Below are 16,342 nucleotides of genomic sequence, written 5' to 3'. Positions count from 1 at the left end.
ATATATTTTGTACATACTCAAAAGCAAACACTCTATGGGTAGTACGAGAACTGTTGGAGAATGTGACTAAAACACATCTCCTTTGGAGCCAGGGCATAACAATCATCATTTCAGGAAATAATCATCATATTTGAAGGGGTTTGTTTAGTTTGGCAACAAGGTCAGAGGCCGAACAAACACACGGGAGGTTGAGCTCCCTGCCTGGGGGAACCAATATAATGGCTTACATGCGGTTATATTTCAAATTATACAATTAATAAACCTGGTTATAAACACACACAAACAACCTCTCAAAAGTTTAGGGCCAGTAAGATTTTTTTTGTTTTGAAAGAAATTATTTTATTCAGCAAGGATGCATTCAATTCTTCATAGTGTCCGTAAAGACTTTTACATTAGAATTTCTTCTTTAATACCAAGTCAGCATATTAGACTGATTTCTGAAGGATCGTGCATTTTAACCTCCACAAGCTACTTTGTTGTATTTACAGACACATACAAACAATAAAAAAGTACCTTTAAGGGGGCACAAATGCAGCTCCGCAAGTCCTGAGCTGTCATTGTGTATATTGGGACTGTAAGAACCCTTATGAGGTATAAAGAGAGATGACTGAGCTGATAAACGATTGCAAACGTTTGATGCCACATGATACAAGCTCATAAAGTCCAAATGTCTTTCAGCTGTTTGGATAAAGCCACATTGCAATTGCATAAGGATATTGAGTACTTATTACTGTATCACTCCATCCTTTGCCTGTCTTAAGGAGCCCATGACTTTCCTCATGTTCTCATACAGCCACTGAAGTTCAAATTCAGTTCAGAAGGCTTAAAGGTGACAAAACTGTATAGTTATCTGGCTCTCGGTAGTAGGGGTACGGTTAAGAGAAATGGTTTCCACTATACCCTTTGACCTCTAACCTCATCAAGTTGCTCATGTAATGAACATTAAAACAACTAACTAGCACTCCCAGGAGAATTTACACTCTTTCATCTTCTACCACTATAGCTTTCTTCCCTTGCTACTAATCGTCCTGTGATACCGTCTCAAAACACTTATTTCCTCTCGATTTGCCAACACTCTACTTTTTTCCATCAGCTCACTATCTGTTTTCTGCCCTCCACACCAAAGTGCAATAGTTCTCCACCTTTCCCATGTCCAGTTTATTATGAAAGCCATTCTTATATTGAGATATGGTCTCAATGACCAGAAGTCACAACAAGATAGAAGTTGCAAGATATCAAGTCTCATTGTGAGCCAAAATGAATTGAAGTCACAATTATGTGAAATAAAGTAGCAATTGTGTGAAACAAAAGAGATTTTAGGTTACATTAGGGCAGGTCTCAATGTGAAATTTAGTCATAATTACGAGGAAATGGTGCTCCAATCAGGAGAAATAAAGTTATTATTGTGAGAAAGTCACACTGTGGTTATAATCACATTTACGAGATTAAGTCCCAGTTATGAGAAATTAAGTCACAATTCTGATACATAAAATTTTGAGAAATAAATCTCATTTGCTCATTCTGTGGCAGAAACCACGGAAAGCCTGTTTCGGCCACTGAATAAAAAAATACAGATATAAAGTTATAAAGTCAGAATTGCGAGATATATTCACAACTGCGAGATAAAAACATGCAATTCTGACTTCTTTTCTCGCAATTGCGAGTTTATATCTCGCAATTCTGACTTTTTTTCTCAGAATTACAAGAAATACATTAGTGATATACACTGAGTTTATATAGTGATATAAACTCACAATTGCGAGTTAAAGTCAAATGTTTTTTGGGTGGGGGGGTGGGGGGAGTCTGGCATGTTCTCAGAATTGCGAGACTTTATTTCTCAGATTTCCATGGTTTTCTCACAATTTACTGACTTTTTAACTCGCATTTGGTTTATATCATGCAATTCTAAGAAAAAAAAAGTCTGAATTGTGAGTTTGTATCACACAATTATGAGAAAAAAAGAATTGTGAGATAAAGTCGCAATTACCTTTTTTATTCAGTGACGGAAACGGGTTCAATAAGAAACAGGCTTCTGCCGTTTATGAAACATTCAGACACTTTTTTTTTTTTTTTTTTAGTATTGGGAAAATTTTAATTAAAGCCCAAAAAGAAACAAACAGTAATGGTCTGAACGTTACTTTGTTTTAATATCTTATAAAACATTATTTATATGTTTTAATGTCTTATAAAACATTATTTCGTTTACGGTGACTGTTTATACTTTTTGCAATTCTCACAACACCATGATACTGATGTGAAAACATGACCTTTGATTCTACATAGAGACATAGGCCATTGTATTGATATGGCAACTCAGAAAAGATGGAGCTTGTGTAACATAAACACAACTGTTCCATGCAAGTCGTTTAGTGTTCAGAGGTTCTGCTCCGCTTCTCCGGAAACCATAATGATTGCTGTTATCAGATCAACCATTAAACTCCTTTTTTAAGGTCAAAGACCGCAGTGGACCTCTTCTTCCTATGTTATATCATGTTGGCATCTACAAAGTTTGTCTTTCATGTGAAATACTGGAGTAGAACGGAAACTGAGCTTAGTTTTTTTTACATTACTTAAAAGACTCGCAAATTCTGACTGTAGAAATATATAAACTTCCTGTTCGTTCCACTCTTTGGGCATGTTGGTCATTTAAATTCGTTCTTCACAAAACTTTTCCTGTGTTCTTCGGGGGGGAGTGAAATTTATTCACCATATCACCTACTAGAGTTTGCACTTCCTTTCTTTGCAACAGTTTCACCACCTTTAATCTTCAGAGAGTCTAACAGGTTCTTTATTCTTGAACTAGCCGGTTCCAGTTTTCTCTTCCTGCGATTTTTCACCCCTGCTCCTGAGGTGACAGAAGGAACGAGAAGTGCGGCGAACCCCCATGGTGAGTCCGAACTCTGGTTAAGATTTTCCTTCTGCTGGAGAAGCCAAGCACTTTCACGACAAAGTGCCACGAAACGTTCTAGCTGTGTTGCATTAACATTCTTGCTAATGTTTAGAGTGGTTTCAAATGGATTCTGGATATACAAAGCTGTCGTTTCCGGTTTGGTCTGCTCCTTTCCCTGGTGAAAGAGATATAAAGCAGGATATTTAAGCATTCAGACACTTAAAGGCACAGTATTAACACATCAATTGCATCAGCATTTGCACTCAATTTGTTATACTGATAATTTAATGCACAAAACAACAACAAAAAGTATCAATTGGAAACACACAAAATAAAAGCATTTTCACTAGTAGTCTCAGACATATGGGCCCCAATCACTGCAATCAAAATTATTCAACCCCCAGAGACTTTAATAATATAAAGGAATTGGCTGTGAAATGTTCTTGAGTGATCTGTTCAGTCTTCAGATTGAAATCTCATTAAAATATTTGGTTGAATTGGAAAAAAGCAGTGGAGACATGATAACCAGTGAGCTGCTGTAAGCAGATGTCTGTAATCACTTCGAGGTAGACATTATAAAGAAAAAAAGATTATCTACCAAATTTGAGGGTTAAATCATTTTGTACATGAATCTGTACAAGCAACGCAATTTTAATTCTCTGTATGTATGTACTGTACATGTGGAAGAATTGACAATAAAGCAGACTTGACTGAATGTTTTTTTTCCATCAACTTCATTTAAATCTCAGAATCTCTCAAATGTGTATTTAATAAACTTTCTATAATACTTTGCTAATGCTTTGGTTGAATTGTTTTCCTAAATCTTTGTTTATGGCAGCAGAACGTCTCACAGGTCAAGGGAGCTGAACAAATTTGATGGCAACTGCACATCTGTGTCCACTGCAGACAGACACTTTCTTTGAATTGACTACATATACACTGCCCTCTGGTGGGCGTTTGTGGAGGGTCTGCTAAGACGTCAGCAGTGTCTTTTGGGAGACTGCGCATGGATGCTCTTGCTTTGGTGGATGACTCACCTTCCTGATATTGATTGATGCCTTGTTGAAAGGAAAATTGCCATAAAACTCGAAGAATTCCTGCAATAGTTTCTCTTTGGGTGAAAAATTAAAACAGAAAAATAAACAGCAGTGTCCTTAACGTCCAATAAAAATGGAATGCATCACAAAAGCAGTACAGAAATGAGCCATATGCCCATAGATGAAAAGGTAAAACCTTTCATTAAGTTTGTGTCAATTATGAAAACAATCCATGCGCTCCACTCACCTAATGTGTCTGTGTTCTGCTGCAGTGTAATCTTGCTAAGGTCACTGACAATAGTGCAGTCATTACCCTCAAAGACACACTTATCTGATGGTCCTGGAAAGTGCACACACACAAAGCATAAATATAATTTGAGCAGCCTCGATATAGTAGTAGATTCTGTATCGCTATTGTGGCATCACTGTTCTTGACCCTGGTAGACCAGAAAAAGATAATTATTTTTGTGTTTAGACACTATACTTCATAGACAATAAGACAGCAGTGTCTAATGTATTTTACACACTCACACACATATATATGTGTGGGTTTTAAGGTGTAAGAAAGTAAGCTCTTATGCTTACCAAGGTTGCATTTATTTTATCAAAAACAGTAAAAACACTAATATTGTGAAATATTATGATACTATTTTAATTTCCTATTTTAATATATGTTAGAATGTAATTTATTTACACGAAGGCAACTCTGAATTATCAGCAGCCATTACTCCAGTCTTTAGTGTCTCATGATCGTTCAGAAATCATTCTTACATAATAAGAAAAATGTTATTATAATCACTCTCGAAAATGGTTGTGCTCCTTAATTTTCTTTTTCTTTTTTGTGGAAACCTTAATAAATATTTTTCAGAAATGAATAAAAACATCATAAGAAAAGCATTTATTTAAAATAAAATAAATTGGTAACAATGTAAAAATATTTACTGTCACTTTTTTTCATCAATTTAATGTATCAAGTTAAATTGTATGGTCACATGAAAAAAAAGTATGCAGTTTTCTAGAGTAAGGGGACACCACAATGACTTTTTTATTACATTTTTTTTAATTAATTTTCATAGCCCTTTCTCTGAATCTGAGCATGGTTAAGACAAACTCATCTGTAACAGGACAGAACATAAGAGATCCAATTTCAGTCATATCTGTTTTAACCAAATTAATAGTTACTGTCTTTTGTCTTTGTGTGGCAGTATTGTACAATAGACAAGAAACTGGAGAGGAGCATGACTGTAAAAGTACAATGGAGTATACCTGCCAGCTCCTTCAGTCGGTCCAGTGTGGGCAGTATGGGAGGACCCCTCTGCTGTAGAAAGAACACCACCATGACCGTTAAAGAGAAGTTGGTGATCCATGCTCCTGGAATACTGCTTGTGATGCTATGAACTCGAGCCCAGCACCGCACGCTGAACACCAGATGCCGAACACGAGGGTCCAGCTGGCCGTAGAGAAACAGCAGTTCTGAACTCTTCATCGCCACCCTGCACACGAGAACGTTAAATAAAACAAAACATGGGTTTAGGACTGGACTATCTGTTTGGTTAAAATATAATCATTTTTTGGTAATTCTATCTGGTGCCACTAGGAGTGCACCGCACCTTTATATGACTGTCTATCATATTTAAACTATGAAGTCACATCAAAATAAGCAATTCAAATGAATAAGTATACACATATCCAAATGAGTAAATAAGAAACAATCACAGACTAGGAAACTGTCAAAAAAAAAAAAAAAAATATTTTGCTTTTATTCATGTATAAATGCATGTTATTAGCAAATGTAAATTATTATCCTGTCCCTCAGAAAGAAAGAAAAAATCATCAACAACTAATAATGTTAAACAAATTTATTTCATGTTCCCCAGTCTTTTTACTCCTGTGTTCATACATCCTCCACCAAGGGCTAATAAAGGTCTGTGTTTCTCATTACGCACATTCAGTGTACACTGTAAACATCTGGGAATACCCCTCTCTAACCCACAGCTTGCCCCATGAGGGGTCCTAGCGCAACAAAAACTGCTTAGCAGGTTTCTGTGCATTGCTGGTGTGTCACATTCTAAAAAGGAAGCATAAGAGTGACCTTTATTTTGGGGAAGTGTAAATGGGAGTGAGAAAATAAGCTGGCAGACCTTAACGCCCACAAAACAACCCTTTTAATGTCTTTGTATGGGACTTACAGAGATGAACCATTACTTTTCTTTTCAGCTTCTGAAGTCTTATTTCAAGATGCAGTTTGAGTATGGCTAATTATGTGACGCGTCATTCAGCAGACATTACCTACCTGTTATTTGCAGTGAGATCACACTGAAAGCCAGAGGGTTGGTGAGAAAAGCGGACAAGAGGACATCGAGCTTGTAGAATGTTCTGGACTCCAACACATCCAGGGCCAAACTGGTCTACACATTTCCCAATGACTGAGAGGATACTCTGGGTCACAGCCCGCTCTGATGCTCCTCTCTTCACCTGGTACTCCAGAGACAGTCCTGCGCCCTGTTTAAAACATTACAGCATGCCCTAATCAATTAATTTTGTAAATATCACTGCTAATGTTCTAACCTTAATTAATTGTATTTTTTTTATTATTATTAAAATTGACCAGAACATTGAAATTGAAATATTTAGTCATGCAATTTTTTTATTTTTATTTAAAGACATATGTGACAGCTATAATAGTACTATAAAAGTTGTTTTTCGAATATCTACTTTTTGTTCTATGGAATATCTACATAAGCAGTCCACAGCATTGACCCTTTTCTGGCTTGTTGCATAGATGCCCTCGAGGTCCAGAATCATGTCAACATCACAGCCCAGTTTGCCAAAGCAGTTAACAGTGGAGCCAAAAGGCCTGATGATGCATTCTGGGAAATATGCACCAGCTATGTCTCGAAGTAGAGAACAAACAAGAAAGCGCAGGCTGACGTTCTCTTCTGTGAGCTCTAAGGCCTCTGTGAGACACTGCAGTTGCTCATCTATCTGTGAAAGAAAAGTGAAAAGAAGTTGTATATTTGAAGCTCCATCTAGCAAACATAAAATAGGAGCCGCTGAACACGTCTCCCATTCCAATTTTTATCCTTTTCCATTAGCCTAATCATATGTCTTGGTTTAAAAATGAATGTATCGCCAAGGGAAGACTTACGCTGTTCTTTTCTGAGAGCAGTTGGCTGATTTCACTGATGGATGGAGGGGACTGCACTTTGAACTTCGGCATGGGATGATTGCTTGACTGACTGCCTGGCCATTTCAATGACAGCAGGCGAGATTTGAAAGGCACTGCAGCTTCATGCTCAACAGCTGGAATATTTGTGCTCTCCTTCAACGAGGCAATGCTCTCTCTGCTGGAGAATTCAACCACTGCATATGCTCCCTACAGAAACAGAATCACATGGTAAACTATAATTCAATTTCAGATTTTTGTGATCAAGCATCACATGATTTCTAGATATCAAACTTGTAACTGTATAGTTCAGCAACACTTACATAACTATTGTAGAAGAAATGCTTGTTGATTGTCCCATGTTTAGACAGGTAATCTAAAAACTTATTTTCGTTGATCTTAGAAGGACAGCTGATCAAAACCGATCTTTCAGCTTGTTCTCTTCTCTCCTCTTGGATTGCTTGAAATGTTTTACTCTCCTTGGCTTTCGTGTCACGAAAATGGGGCAAGACGAAAGAGGCTGGAGTTAAAAAAAATGTTTTACCATGATAAGACAACTTGGTATTTACTTTTAACATAAAATGTCAGATTAGAACACGTTTTACAGTTGTCGTTCCCAATACTTAATTGAGATGACTTGGTAAAAGTCATGCCTATATATCTACAGAAAAACAATGTTAAGTTACCGGTTTTCGCTGTCGTGCTCTCTGTCTGGGCTTTGACTGCCGACGCAGTCGAGGTGAATCTTCCGTGCGTTTGGGGCTCCAAACCAAAACAAAATCTATCAAGCAATCCTAAACCCCTGAAACGTAACCTACATACTGCAGAGGAGGCCGCCATTGTTGATTTGAGATGGGCGCGTGCGTACACATTGCCTCTACGGTGGCTGTGAACGGACCTGCACATCTGCGTTGCGAATTTGGAAAAAACTGAAAATGTCAAGCTACGACTGAAGCCCGGGGATCCTCAAATTGGAAAATACCTAAGTGAGAACAGTGTTGGAGATTTTGACTCATTTCCGACTACTTTGAATTAGTCCGCCAAAAGATTCGTTCACGGATTCATTTAGTAACTACTTTTTCTACATGTGGAGTCACGTCAGTCGAGTCCATTTCATTCACAAGTGACATACGCATATTAGTTTATTTCCGTGACTCGTTCACCGAGAGATTCGTTCACTGACTCGTTCAGTGATCATTCATTTCTACAAGTGTAACGATACAAGTTATGATGTTACTTAACTAAAACGATTTACGTATCTAAAAGATTCGTTTAAAACATCGATTCGTTCGTGAACAAAACGACACATATTGTGCTGCGGAGTCTGGACTTCACTAATTTGCATACACTTTTTGAGACTGACAAAGAGTAATAACGTTTTTAAGCTCATAGGGCACAAGCGTGTGGGTGCTTCTTTATACCGGTTCATACTAGTTTAGCTTTTCTTTGCTACCGCAAGGTTGTTATAATTACAAGACTGTGCAACATTTTCTCTTGCGTATCATCATGAAGATGAAAGAGAATTACATCCTTCTTCTGCCACGGAACATTCTGATAGGGCACTGTGACAAAATTAAAGCAGATACGTGACCTCTCAATGAGAAAATACCTCTCGCTGGAGAAAACGAAACCGCAGCTGACGTAGGCGCCGACGGGGGCGTAGCTCACACTGCAGTTCTAATCTGCGAGCGTCAGTCTCAGAGCTTCAGTTCAGCGGGAGATATGGACAAGCAGTGAGCACGTGCCCTGCTCTTATCACACTGACTGAGAGGTAAGCAAACGACGGCTGTTTTATAGTTTTATTATATATTTCGAGCAGCTATTACTAGTATGATAATTTGGAATGTAACGTTACACAACAGAACAAGCAGGTTGGTTATTGGCAAGTGATGTAAACCTTGTCAGCTGCCTAGTCAGTGTTTCTGAGCATCAGTATCTTTTAATAACGATAAATTATTATTGTTATGGTTGTTGACATCGTCGTTATACATGCTTTTATTTCAGATGAAGTATGTATTAGGAGACGAGGTTGATGAGAATTGTTCAGCACTTAGTTGTTTGTGTTTGTGTGTGTGTAAAAATTGGGTTTGTTGGGGTATGTCAGAACAGACAGTCAAACCTACATTTCTTACCAATCTTATTTGTACTTGTGAGCTTGTGCTTAAGGACCTTCAAAAGATCTCCAAGTTTCAATATAGGCTAAACTGTTTAACTTCCATTTGCTTTGAAGAAGAAAGCCCATCTTGGGGTTTCCCACCCTCTGAAAACCACCCTTCACTTGCAAGCAAAACAGAGCAAGCAAGCAGATCAGGAAACATACCGGACCTGACCACACACTAACATACATATGGGTGCTAAACAACATGCATGAATGCACTGAAGTACATTAGTTAATGTCCTGTTTCTAACATTCTGTTGTAGGATTCAATCAATGATGGAATACGAGAATGAAAATGCTGGTATAGAACTGCTTCTTGCTCACATGAACATTGAAGACTTCATCCAAGAGGCAGAGAATTTCTACTGTGTTGGCGAGGAGGTGGAATCGGTAGTTTCCTTTGAGGAAAGTTTCTCACAAGAAGATATGGATGAGACTGAAGAGACGCCACAGGATTTGATCTCACATGTGCAAAATCCTGGAAAGGTCCGTTACGGGACAGCGTCCGACCTCCTGGACTTTGTAAATATGGTTTCAAACACACTGTCCTCCTCTCTCTTAGAGGTGGGAGAAGAAATGGGGGTTCTGCTAAACAAGGTAAGCTCTATTGGTGGTTATTTTGACAGATCCATAACATATACAGCTGCAATAGACAGTACGATATTAAAGCATTATGTAAGTGAATGAATTCTCTACACTGTGCAATTGAAGGCTTATTCAAAGCAACTCATATTTGAACATAATATGTAAAGGAGGGTTTACTTGTTTTACAAGTTGTCATAGCCTTACTCATGATCGCCCTGCTTTGTTCCTGCAGACAGACATGGTCATTAAAGATGGGCATTATCGCATTGATTTGGATGTCCTTCTGTTTCCGTGGAAACTAACATACAAGCCTCCGGGACCTGGATATGTTCCCAAAGGCTCATTTGGGAAGGTCCATCTGGCTCAGGACACCAAAACTCGAAAGCGAATGGCATGCAAACTAGTAAGTCCGGGATTCCAAAGCATGTTTGTTTAATGAATTTCAAAATTTGTATTTATTTTTTTTTTGCAAAGGTAGTTCATTCCACTAGCAGGTTTTAATTGACGTGACTTCCCTTCTGGGAATCCGTGTTCTTTTATGAGTAAAGCAAAAACATATTTTATACAGTTTGTTGGGTCCCACCTTATATTAAGTGGCCTTAATTACTATGTACTTACATTTAAATGAATCATTTGGTACAATGCACGTATTGTGTACATATACGTTTTTACATTGTACTTATATTAAAAAAAATACCTGTATGTAATCACATCTGTAATTAATTTCTGTAACTATATTTATAATTACACTTTTGACCTATCCCTTACACCTTGAACCACCATTAAATCTACCCATTCCAAATCTGTCCCTAACCTCACCCATATCCCACCTCAATAGCAGCAAAAGTGTTTTGCAATACAGTATGAACACAATAGGTGGAAAAAGGAAGGATTTCGAGCATAAAATCAGTCATTAAATAAACATACACTCTTCACGTGAAAATAGAAGACAGAAGACACATTATACTGCATGATGTGTCCTTGTGATGATCTTATGCACCAGCATGGGAGGCCAACAAGGCTTTATGTGCAGTGGAAAAATAATGGTTCTGAAAAGAGAAACACTTCTTTTAGAAACTGTAGCAGCAAGAAGAGAGCATTTTGAAATGGGGAAGAGCACTTTTTGGGAAATAACCAAATTTCCTTAAAACGTTTAGAGGGTCAGTGTGCAGCATGCAGTGTTTGAACAGAAACTGAGAATGGCTGTACCGCACACAGGAAGCTGACAGAAACGCCCCTGTAGAAACATCCAGCCCACAGAGACAGTGTCTCAACTGTGTAGCACTGGCAGAGTGCAGATGTCTAAAGTAAAAAAATTTGGTCAGTTTAACCGGTTGTTGCTGACTTATTTTGGCCTTTAATGTTTTGATCAAATAATAATAATAATAGTAATAATAATCAGGGGTCAGTTGCCCGGTATAATCAAGTAATATAACAGTTGTTAGATGCAGCATGTGGCGACTTTTTACATGAGTCTTTGAATCGTTAATTTAACGATAACGATCGGTTTGTTCATTTAATCATTCACTCAAAAACAGTTTTTTGTAACTAACACATGCATATGCAAGAAAATCTGATTAAAAATTAATTTAACTTTACAAAATATTTTATCAAAAAAAGTGCATTATCCATTGACGGAAATGTTGGTAGATTTCTGAAATACTGTTAATTATTTAAGTGGGCATGGTTATAATATTAAACACCCAAAACAGAGAAATATATAATCATCCTGGTGTATATATCAATCAATAATTACTAAGAGTTCAGCATGGAAATCAGTGTAGCAGTGTGATTTGTGTAATTAATATTGTGAATATAAATAGGGAAATGTGTAGATCATAAATAGAAAGACTGTAAATATATTATAGGGTTGCTTCCACCTTCTCTAAACCATCTGTATTTTCTCTTTCTAATTAAATTATTTGCATATATGAATGCTTAAATAGCATCTTTTATACCAATATGTATAATGAGCAAGCTCATTTTTGGTGCACTTCCATAATGTCTGAAATGTACTTTCTCTCCAGATTCCTGTGGAACATTTCAAGCCTGCAGAGGTGGAAATCCAAGCCCGGTTCCAGCACGAGAACATAGCACAGCTGTATGGGGCTTTGCTGTGGGAACAGACGGTGCATTTGTTCATGGAAGCGGGTGAAGGCGGCTCGGTTCTGGAGAAGCTGGATAGCTGTGGTCCAATGAGAGAGTTTGAGATCATTTGGGTCTCTCAGCAGGTTCTGCGAGGCCTGGAGTACTTGCACTCTAACAAGATTATACACCACGACATCAAACGTAAGTGCTTTGAATTGCATCATAAAGGTTTTTTCTGACATATCACTGCAGTTTCCTGCCAAACTGTTTGTTTATGACCATTTTACCTCAGCTGCTCTGAACTGAATTTGCAAAACACATTTCAAAAGAAGGGTCAAAAGCAGTTCAGGACTTTTTTTTCATTGCAAACAACACACACACACCAAACCACTGTTATTTCCCCCCCTAAATGCAACAAAGGTGCTTTGTAGGTAAATCAGATAATGACAATGTGGTCGAGGAAGGAATTTAGCTTATTTGACGGAAATTGAAATGAGGCCATCAAGAGGAAGCAGCACTGTTAAATGATTGACAGAGCATTGGCCACAAGCTAGAGAAGCGTTTTAAGGTTAAGCCCTTCAAAGGTGAGGAACACAACATAATTTAATATGGTGGGGTTGTGGCCGACAGCATTCTGCTGCTGTTTAGTCATTCGCAGGAGTCAATCAGCGCTGCAGCTCATGACTTCTCAAGCGTCTGGAATTTCCAGTCAGGAGAGCCAGAGCAGGCAGAAGACAGACGCGATTGCTCAAATGTATTAGTGTCAAGGGCTTATTCAACATGCCACCCTATTAAATAATGCTTTTAGTAAGACTGAGAGAGTAATGTGAAGAGACAGTGAAATGGGTGACAATCACGAGCCTGCTTTGTGGTTTTGAGGACTGGCTTTTTGACATTTGGCTTTGAGAGGAAACATGTTATTTCAAGTAGTGTGAAATATGGAGGGAGAGCAAGAAAAGGGGGTTTTGAGACTCCGGATGATCTGTTTTTCAACTGTTCAACCCTTCCCATGAGTAATGAGCTTACTATGCTTCTGGAAAACAACACCTAGCTGCATTTGTCTCTCTGTGCAGCACAAACAAGAACTGAAAAACCTATATTTTGCAGAATTAATTGTAACATCTCAAATATTGCTACACATTTTCTCAATGTTGTTTTTTTAGCTTTGATGTGTTTTAAACATTATCTAAATTCAATTTTTGTCCCTGCAGCCAGTAATATTGTGCTGATGTCTGCTAAAGCCGTCCTGGTGGATTTTGGGCTTTCAGTACAGATGAAGGATGATGTATATATTCCTCGCGATTTACGTGGCACAGAGGTGAGTGTGTTTGAGGTCACTTTGCACATTTAAAGTTTGCCATAATTGTTCTGACTCTGTTGTGACTTGTGGTTAGTTTAGGCTATATAAAAAAAAAAAAACAGAATTCGGTTGGCAGAATTCCTTTGGAAAGTCATAAATATGCATTGTCTTATGGTATGTACATTTTTTAAATAGTTAAATGGTAATTCTGAAAGGAGATCTGAAAAGCCATAAGGCACATACATGCACAGACACACTTTTCCCCCTTAGCTGACATTCTGTTCCCTAACAAACTTGGGAAAGGCCCAAAAGGACACAAACACATGCACATTAGCTGCCTGAGTGTTGACTTTTTGCCCCATTTGGAAAGTCCAGCATGCCTTGTTGACCAGCACTAAAGATTCCTCAAATAGAATAATAAAGTTGTTTATTGTAAGGCAGTACAGTGAGCAGCTCACCAGAAGTTCACTTGACCATTTGCCTATTACATCAGAAGTTGTTTTTCATATTTATATTATTCAGAGTGACTGAACAGTAGAAAGCAGCTAGTCCTGTATTTGATTCGCAAAATTAAACAAGAAAAGTTGCTGCATATGTGAGTTCTGAGCTCACTGCTTCCATATTCCTTGTTTTTCCTTCTATACAGATGTATATGAGTCCAGAGCTAGTTTTATGTCGAGGACACAACACAAAGACCGACATCTACAGTCTGGGAACCACAATCATACACATGCTGAGTGGAAGTCCTCCATGGGTTAGGAGATATCCCAGAAGAGCCTATCCATCCTACCTTTACATAGTAAGTGTGATTTTTTTTTTTTGAACTGTTCACTCTTTTAATTGTATTTTGTATGTATGTGTTTTACTATAGCAGTATAAGGACAGTCCCTGAATGTGGGAAAACTTCACTGCATGAAAATGACTCTATACATTAACCTCAGAGCAAAACCCAGAAATGTCATGCAGGTTGATGTCATAATTTCATGACATAAGGGCCTCTATTAGCACATTACTGATTCTGTATCATTTTAATAATACAAATGATAATATTTTTTTATTATTAGTATTATTTATTTTGCTTTTGCTCTTTTAATTTTCTTTTAATTTGTTTGTTTTATTTAAACCACTGAAAATGATGGTAATTATATACCATTGTAATAATAATTATAATATTATTTATAGCCGTTTTTCTTTATAAGTTTTCCCCCTTCTTTTAGGCTTCCCTTTTTCAGTTTAAACTACTGTAATGCAAATGATGCTAATTCTCTAACATTCTCTAAACATTTTATTTCCAATGTCTTTAATTTATTACCTTTTTTTGCCACTATAAAGCGAATGATCTCAAGAAAGAACTTGTGATTGCAAGTTCTTCTTTCCATTGCGAGAAATTTCCAAATATCTCTTTTATAAAAAAAAGAAAAAGAAAAATCTTATATCAGCAATTTAAGCTTCTTCTATGTGTTGCAGATTAGTTTGTGTTTCAGTTTAAGAGCTGCCTATGTAATGGAAGCAGACTGAAAGCTGGCTCTATAAGAAATATTTTTATCAGACATTTGCGTTCAACATTTGTACTGCAGTCCAACTGGTTTCAGTTCCCTTTTCACGTACTACAGTTCCTTTTCATGTAAATGAATGTCATTTCATGTACTGTGTCTCTTTGCATGTGGCTTCTTGCGAATGCACCCGTGCCATCATTGGTTTTCATAATCGCTGTTTGCAGATCCACAAACAGGCCCCTCCTCTGGAGGACGTACCTGAAAGCTGTAGCCCCGCGATGAGGAAACTCCTGGAGCACGCGCTCGATAGGGTCCCCGCACGGAGGAGCTCTGCCACAGAATTACTGAACGAGGAGGCCCTCCATCCTTCTCGGGAGGACCAGCCACGCTGTTGGAGCCTGGACTCGGCGCTGGAGGAAGGCACACATCCAATGCTGCGACAGCTCAGTCAGTTTTCAGACAGCACCCAAGGTATATCACACAACACACACGTACAGTATACCATGTCAAATGTATTTAATTGCATGCTTGAGATCCTTTTCTCATCTATTTTCAGATTCGTCCTTGTACACTGAGGATTCTGGGCACTCAAAGAAGAAAGGTTCCCTACATATAGATCTGGGCGCCTTGGCTGGCTACTACAGTCTGGTTAGAGGGCCACCATCTAGTGAATATGGCTAGTTAAGGTGGATTTTTGATAAACACTGGATTACTTGTATAGTTTGCATTCATATATAAGCCTGTAAGAATTGTGGAGCTAAACTCATCCATTTGATGATTGAGCATATATGGTCCTAAATGAGGACAGCCTACACAGATTGGATAGTGATTGGACATGAAGAGAAGACAGTCCTGAGGTTTTTATTGTTTGATGAACAGTTTGTGAGGAGTAGTTTTGTTAATGCAGTTCTTTGTCTGTGTTATGAGAACATGAATATATATGACAATATACTGTATTTGAAATGCATACTAGGGATGCACCAATATTAAAATCTGACAAATACAGATAAGCAGAAATATATTTTTATATTATGACTGCTGAAAATAAATAGATGAATATATGTATGCACCTTTTTCTTTAAACAACAACAACGTTTAATTTATTTAGGCATCACATTATAATGTAAAGTATGAGAAATGTATATTCTACAGTATGAAAAATGCATATTATATAATATATACTGCAGCTAATTGCAGATCACCGTAGCTGTGCTAGGTGCATTGATTATGTATTCCATATCTGATCACATAAGGGCAGGCCCTAATGACAGTAAATCTGTGCTTTAAAATATGTTGAAATATTCATTAAAATGATTATTATGATAGATTATATTTGCTTAATGTTATTTTTTTTTTTTCAGATTTTTGACCATAGCAGTGCTATGTATGTTAAAAACGTATTTATCTCCAGTGAATTACAAAGGCAGGCCTGTCTTATCTAAAACTTTATGCATTCTGACCTACATTTGTAGGTTTTATTATTTTTAATCACAATGTGTGTGAGTCTTTTGAATTTGAATATTTGATCACTGTCTTTGTCTTTAATAACACATAGGAAATAACTTGAGATTAATGTTTGTTTTAGATTAATGTATATTTGCAATCCCCATGTGAGTGCCTTG

The 16,342-nt window shown here is 37.5% G+C and overlaps 2 protein-coding genes across 2 annotated transcripts; one reads left to right on the top strand and one right to left on the bottom strand.

Annotated features, from left to right (window-relative positions):
- Positions 1–2,239: 2,239 nt before the first annotated feature.
- mtpap (mitochondrial poly(A) polymerase) lies at positions 2,240–8,214 on the bottom strand. The gene is made up of 9 exons (XM_059530894.1): positions 7,780–8,214; positions 7,417–7,577; positions 7,076–7,303; positions 6,688–6,912; positions 6,221–6,429; positions 5,194–5,420; positions 4,175–4,267; positions 3,928–4,001; positions 2,240–3,065 (listed from the first exon to the last, which is right to left on the bottom strand). Exons 1-9 carry the CDS (start codon positions 7,997–7,999, stop codon positions 2,712–2,714), a joined length of 1,791 nt encoding a protein of 596 aa, XP_059386877.1. The 5' UTR covers positions 8,000–8,214; the 3' UTR covers positions 2,240–2,711.
- A 516-nt stretch (positions 8,215–8,730) lies between these two features.
- map3k8 (mitogen-activated protein kinase kinase kinase 8) lies at positions 8,731–16,050 on the top strand. The gene is made up of 8 exons (XM_059530895.1): positions 8,731–8,864; positions 9,515–9,848; positions 10,069–10,239; positions 11,864–12,125; positions 13,136–13,242; positions 13,871–14,023; positions 14,945–15,191; positions 15,277–16,050. The coding sequence occupies exons 2-8, from the start codon at positions 9,525–9,527 to the stop codon at positions 15,399–15,401; spliced, it is 1,389 nt and encodes a 462-aa protein (XP_059386878.1). The 5' UTR covers positions 8,731–8,864; positions 9,515–9,524; the 3' UTR covers positions 15,402–16,050.
- The last annotated feature ends 292 nt before the right edge of the window (positions 16,051–16,342 follow it).

This window comes from Carassius carassius, chromosome 39 (assembly GCF_963082965.1).
Source record: "Carassius carassius chromosome 39, fCarCar2.1, whole genome shotgun sequence".
NCBI lineage: Eukaryota > Metazoa > Chordata > Actinopteri > Cypriniformes > Cyprinidae > Carassius > Carassius carassius.
Note: the sequence above shows the minus strand (reverse complement) of the source record. Positions and strands in the feature narration are given on the sequence as shown.

What these genes read in the sequence shown, in the direction of transcription:
- mtpap (XM_059530894.1), bottom strand. Translation starts at nt 7,999, where the DNA reads ATGTGCAGGTCCGTTCACAGCCACCGTAGAGGCAATGTGTACGCACGC. An exon ending in TGCTCTCAGAAAAGAACAGC is followed by an intron (nt 6,913 to 7,075) that starts GTAAGTCTTCCC and finishes TTTCTTTCACAG; the next exon opens with ATAGATGAGCAACTGCAGTG. An exon ending in GATCTCACTGCAAATAACAG is followed by an intron (nt 5,421 to 6,220) that starts GTAGGTAATGTC and finishes TCTCGTGTGCAG; the next exon opens with GGTGGCGATGAAGAGTTCAG.
- map3k8 (XM_059530895.1), top strand. Translation starts at nt 9,525, where the DNA reads ATGATGGAATACGAGAATGAAAATGCTGGTATAGAACTGCTTCTTGCT. An exon ending in AGCGAATGGCATGCAAACTA is followed by an intron (nt 10,240 to 11,863) that starts GTAAGTCCGGGA and finishes CTTTCTCTCCAG; the next exon opens with ATTCCTGTGGAACATTTCAA. An exon ending in GTTTTCAGACAGCACCCAAG is followed by an intron (nt 15,192 to 15,276) that starts GTATATCACACA and finishes ATCTATTTTCAG; the next exon opens with ATTCGTCCTTGTACACTGAG.